The sequence below is a fragment of the Oryza glaberrima genome, chromosome 5 (assembly GCF_000147395.1).
Source record: "Oryza glaberrima chromosome 5, OglaRS2, whole genome shotgun sequence".
Classification (NCBI taxonomy): Eukaryota; Viridiplantae; Streptophyta; class Magnoliopsida; order Poales; family Poaceae; genus Oryza; species Oryza glaberrima.
The window spans coordinates 17,291,592-17,297,300 of NC_068330.1; the positions used below are offsets into that span (position 1 = coordinate 17,291,592).

The 5,709-nt window shown below is 50.6% G+C and overlaps 1 protein-coding gene across 1 annotated transcript; it reads right to left on the minus strand.

Annotated features, from left to right (window-relative positions):
* Positions 1–468: 468 nt before the first annotated feature.
* On the minus strand, positions 469–1,994 carry LOC127774942 (pentatricopeptide repeat-containing protein At2g30780-like). The gene is given in 2 exon segments (XM_052301233.1): positions 469–643; positions 645–1,994. Coding segments are annotated over 2 exon segments (1,293 nt in total). The 5' UTR covers positions 1,896–1,994; the 3' UTR covers positions 469–601.
* Positions 1,995–5,709: the final 3,715 nt, after the last annotated feature.

The window sequence follows — 5,709 nt, forward strand, 5'->3', positions numbered from 1 at the left end:
TCTACCAATTGGGGCTCTTCAGCAGCACCCAAAACTGGTCTATGTGAGATTATCTATTATCTGGAAAAAAAAAACTTCCCGACCACCATTGTCCATCTTTTAATCAAGTTTTGACAAATAAAACACGCCAAGCATAACACTAAGTCTTAAATAGTTGACAAGTGAGAAGTGACCAATTTAAGGCGGCACTACCAGATCTATTGTGGTGTCCAGTCTTCAGTTCGGCTTTGATAAATGGTCTATATTGCAAACTAAATCAGATGTCATAAAAATCTAAAGAGTAGTTCACAACTAATAGTGGCCAAGATAAAGCCGTACTTGAATTTGCTATGTAAACCAGGTAGATCGATCAATGAGAAAATCAATTAGGATATAGGAACAGGGCATCTACTCACATGTCATTGAATATACCCGCCACGGGGGAATCCAAAACCATGCTTCCCCATCATGCAAAGTATTGTGTTGGCCTCGGCCATCCGCCCAGAACTCACATATGCCTTATACATGATCCAAAAGGTTTTCTTTGTTCGGTCAAACCGAAAAAGCTCCATCTCATCCAAAACCCCATGCATCTCTGGCAACCGGTGTTGCTTCCCATACATCACCATCTTGCAGTGGTATAAGCTCCGACAAAGCTTCCACCCTGCCTCCTCAGCTTGCCGGATAAAATGTGCAAGTTTATCTACTGCATCACACTGAAAATAGCTTGTTATGATGGACCGCATCACCTGCACGGTGGTGACAATGGTATTGCGCTCCAGTGCCTCAGCAATCCACTGCTCCATCCTCTCAACCAATCCTTCCTGTGCGTATGCCCGGATCAGCAGTACAGCTAACCATGGTCTATAGTCATCAGGACCCAACTTCTGCAATAACTCCTCGATCTTTTGAATCCTATCTACGTGTTTGAACTTGCAGTATGCGCATATCATTGCACGTATATGGACCATGTCAACCTGACCAACATGCTGGCGTGCTCGCTCATAAGCCAGCTCCATCTTGTATATCATCCCAGCATGCGCATATCCTCTTAGCATCAGCAAATAAGTGGTTTTGTCAGGAGCAACATGACCTGAGACCATTTCATCAAATACCGATTCCATTTTTTCCCACATCCAGGCAGTGAGGTAGCCGGCGATGATTGCATTGTACGTCCCGATTGTCCGAGGGTGGCCGGATGCATCCAGCGACAGGAGCGTGGCTTCCATGTGGTCAACGAGGAGGGAGCGACCAAAGAGGGCGATGAGGATGTTGTAGGAGTCCGCATTGGGCGGTCCACAGCGTGGGTCTCGCTCCAGCGTGTGGAAGGCCTCGATGCAGCGGTCGGCGAGACCGCTGTGCATGTACGAGGACATGAGGGCATTGTAGAGCGCCTGGTCGGGGCAGTATGCGGTGGAGGCTTCGGCGAAGAGGCGGGCCGCGGCGGCGGGGTCGCGGGCGCGGCCGGCGAGCGAGATGGCGAGGACGAACTCCGGGAGGGTCGCGGGCGGGGAGAGCGTCCGGCGGGACGAGAAGACCGCGAGGCCGAGCTGGGGATTGGGCCGCAGGAGGGAGAGCAGCTCGAGGGAGGCGAGCGGCGAGACGGCGAGGAGGGTCGGGAAGTTGTGCTCGACGAGGGCGGGCAACGGGTCCGGGTCCACGCCGGGGAGCGCGAGGATCGCGGCCGCGATGGGGGACACGGCCTCGCGGAGGTGGGACGCCGCGAACGAATGGAGCGGCGGCGCGGCGGGCGACCAGGACGACGGCCACCGCGCCGCGGCGGGATCCGGCGGCGCCGACGACGAGGAGGGGATCCCGTCGGGAGGCGCGGGCGCGGGCGAGCGGTGCACGGTGGCGGAGCGGTGGAGGTGGCGGCGGAGCAGGGGGAGGAGCGGGCGAGCGTGGCGGCGGGACATGGGGAGGAGGCCGATCGAGGAGGAGGGGGATCGGCGGCGACGGCGGCGGCGGCGGTGGCGGCGGCGCGGGGGGTTTTACGGGAGGGGATCGATGGGAGGAGGGAGGAGAGCACGGGGCCAAGCTCCGCGAGGCGCTTTGCATGGGCTCTTCGCCAGTTTCCGAGGAAGCGAACTTCGACGTGGCTGGGCCTAGTCAAGTCAGCCCAAAAATGAATGGGCCTTCAAAATGATATGGGCTCAGTGGCTGGCTGGTCAGGCCAACAAAGCCACAAAGGAGTGCTCGGATGGGATGAGCAGTTTGGAAAGGAATGGCTTAGGGCACGATCAATGTGAGCCACTCATAGAGTGCCCTCATTAATTGAGAGTACTTTAAGTTACTCACCTTTAGAGTGTGATTTGGTTTGGAAAATGAATAAAGGATTAGGATTAAATGGAATAGGGAAAATGAATTGTTAGGATTTAAAGATGGGTGGGAAATCATGGCAAAATTTGCTACAGGGCACTCAAAAATTGTGTAATTAGCTGTGGGACACCCGAAAGACGTGAATTTGCACGAGGACACTCTAAAAGTGTGGTAATTTGCTGTAGGACACTGGGCGCCTTAAAATATAATATCCACTGAATTGATGAGAGAGAAACCATGTAAAATGACAGTTTTGCCCCTTCTCTTCTTCCCCTTCGTCTTCCCCAACGCCGGCCGCCTAGCACCATTGCCGATTTCCGCTTCCTCGGTGAGCCCCGCATCGATTCCTTGCACCTATAGCCTCCCTAGGATCTCTCTAACACGCTGGGCATACATGCATGGCAATCCATTGAAGGAATCAAGCCGTCGCTGTTCACCATGCTCGGCGTCCTCGTCATCATCATCGCCCACGCCGCCGCCCATGTCGCTACAAGAGATGACGACGAGGTCGTCGCTCCCGGACCGGCTCATCTCGTTCTCCATCGCCACGCCTTCCTCCTCCCCGCCGCTCCCGGCGGTGGCGGCGCGACTGTTGGTGCGGTGGAGACTGATTGGGTGGTTGTGGGGTGCAGGCGATGCGGGCGAAGGATCTGAACGAGATGTTCCCGGGGGCCAAAGCGGAGGCGGCGCCGCCGGCGAACCCGCGGGGGTTCGTGAACCTGCTGTGCAAGCAGCTTGACCACCTCGGCAACACCAGGTTCGACCCGGCGCTGTTCCGCGTCGACGCCTACGGCAACGTGCTCTACCTCCATGCCGACACTGCCTCGCCTCTCGCGTGGGACATCAACCACTGGTTCCCTGCGCCCGTAAGAAACACATAAATTGAACGAACTCATCCCAAGATCTGCTTCGAGATCATTCATTCGTAGATAGGGCTGAGGGCAATTTTGTCTTTTTAAAATTTCTCTCCCATCCTTTTTATCAGAAATGATAAAATATTGTCTCGGGTGTCCTACAGCAAATTACATGAATTTTGTGGTGTCCATCAGCAACGACACGATTTTACAGTGTCACACAGTCAATTACATAATTTTTGGGTGTCCAGGGCAAATTTTGCCGGGAAATCATTTCCCTTTCCCATTTGCCAAACACTACCCTACAATGCAGGCTACATCTAGGTAACCCAATGAGTGTCCCAACCCAAAAAAAACCTCTTTGTCTCCTCTTTCTCTCTTTCCTATTCTACCCCTATCTTTCCCCTCTCTCTCTTTCCCCACCGTCGCATGCCTCGGGTTGACGCCGCACCTCTTCCCCCACCTCCATCCCCTCTCCCCGCCGCTCCTCCCCAACCACCACCCATCACAGAGGGGCTCACCCCACTCGAGCTCGTCATCGCGAGGAGAAGCCGCCATCACTCGCCTCTCTCCTCTGTCCTGCCGCTGCCGCTCGCTGTCCCACTCCCATGTCACATCCTGATTTTCGTTTTAGGATTTATAAATTATTTAATAAATTATTATTAGAATTTATATTAAATGTTCATTAATTTACAAGAGAAGTTAAATGTGGGAAATAAAATTCCTAAATATAAAGCATGGATGGATTTATCTTTTATTAAATTCTCCATGGTTATTATACTCTCTGGAATTTTCTCGGATTTTTCGGAGCTCAATTCCTAATTTTAATCATACAAAGAACATTTCAGTAATTATCCACATATTAAATTAATGATTAAATGGTCTGATTATAATTTTTTTAAGTACTTTAAGTGTCCAAGTATTTTCAGGACTTTTCTTGAAATTATTTGAGCATTGAAAGTATTTTTAACAATTCAAAGATCATTTCAGTGATTATTTTAATTGGAAAAAGTTTTTAAATCCTCTCCTAAGCCATTGGGCTGATTTCAGCCCAACATCTCTCTCACTCGCGCGCGTGCTATGCAGCCCAAGTCGGCCCAGCCGAGCTCCTCCTTCTCTTTCTTTCTTTGCTTTGTTTTCAGCCAGCCCAAGACGAAAGGTCTAATTCGCCTCCCTGCTACAGTGTCGTCTTCAAGCTTGGACAGAGCCCGAGCCAGCCGTCCTGTACCTGTGCAGCCGCCGCTTCCTCCACCAAATCCGCCGCATCCCGTGCTCCGTTTGCAAAATTAGTTGAGGGGAAATATTTCCTTTATCTTCCTCTTTCGTTTCCTCCAAGAATCGGACTTTATCCTGAAGAAATCAACGCGGAATCGAATTCGTTTTCGAGTTTATCTCTCCAACTGACCCTCGGTTTTTCCGGCTCAAATCCTCTCGTTTGGAATCCGATCTCTCTAGCCCAAGCCTATATAAAGCATCCCCTAGTCGTCCTCTTCCGTTTGCCCCAAGTCCCAAGCCGAGCCGTCGCCCGTAGAGCCGCCGTCGCCGGCGATCCTCCGGTCGCATCGCGCCGCCGTTAGCGCCGTCGCCGTTGCCATCCGTCGCCGCCGTCGGGTGCGCACGGAGGAGAAGAAGCCCGTCCACCCCTCCGTTGCCACTGCTTGTCGCCGGAAAGCCACCGCCGTCGTCGTCCCGACTTCGCCGCCGTTCGGAGCTCGTCGTCGGCCGTCGTTCGTCGTTGTTCTTTGCACCGGTGAGTTCGCGTCGTTTTCCTCTCCGCATTGGTGCTCTCGGATAGCCCGGCCGAGCTCTCCATCGCCGGCGGAGTTGTGGTCCACCGGCGGAGTTGTGGTCCAGTGCCATGGCTGCGATGACATCATCGTGATGTCATCAAGCCCTTTTCCCTTCTAAAAATAAATGTTAAAATCAGTTTAATCTTGTAAAATTCATAACTAATTCATATGAAGTCGGAATGAGGCCGTTCAAGTCTCTAAATTCATCTAAAATCATGATCTACATGTTTGTTTACTTTTTATATACTATTTATTTGATTTTTATTAGTCTTTTTCCTTATTTTGTGTGTTAGCTTGTCGATTCCGTCGTTTCGAAGGTTCGCGTGTGCGTCGGAAGTGTTCAAGAAGATTAATTGAAGACCGATTATTGCAAGGCAAGTCACACAGATCCTAAACACAATCCTTTGAGCATGTTGATCATATATTTAAATTCTCTATTTATTTCAACTGTGCATTTATTTTCGAATGTCACCGGGTGGTGTGAACCTATTCCTTTGTTATGGCCAATTTGCATTGATTATTTTATTCCTTGATACCTTGGGTAACAAATTGATTAGCTTGAACCTTATATATTGGTTTGGTTCAGCTAAATGCTATATATATATAATTGCTTAGACATGCTTAGAAACATTATCACATAATTGGGATAACTAATGTTACACTATCACTTATGATTATATTTAATGGTAGCTCACGATGGTTACTCGTGTTATGATAATTAATTGATAACTAAAACTTGACAATGGTGGGTTGTGAGCACATGGTTT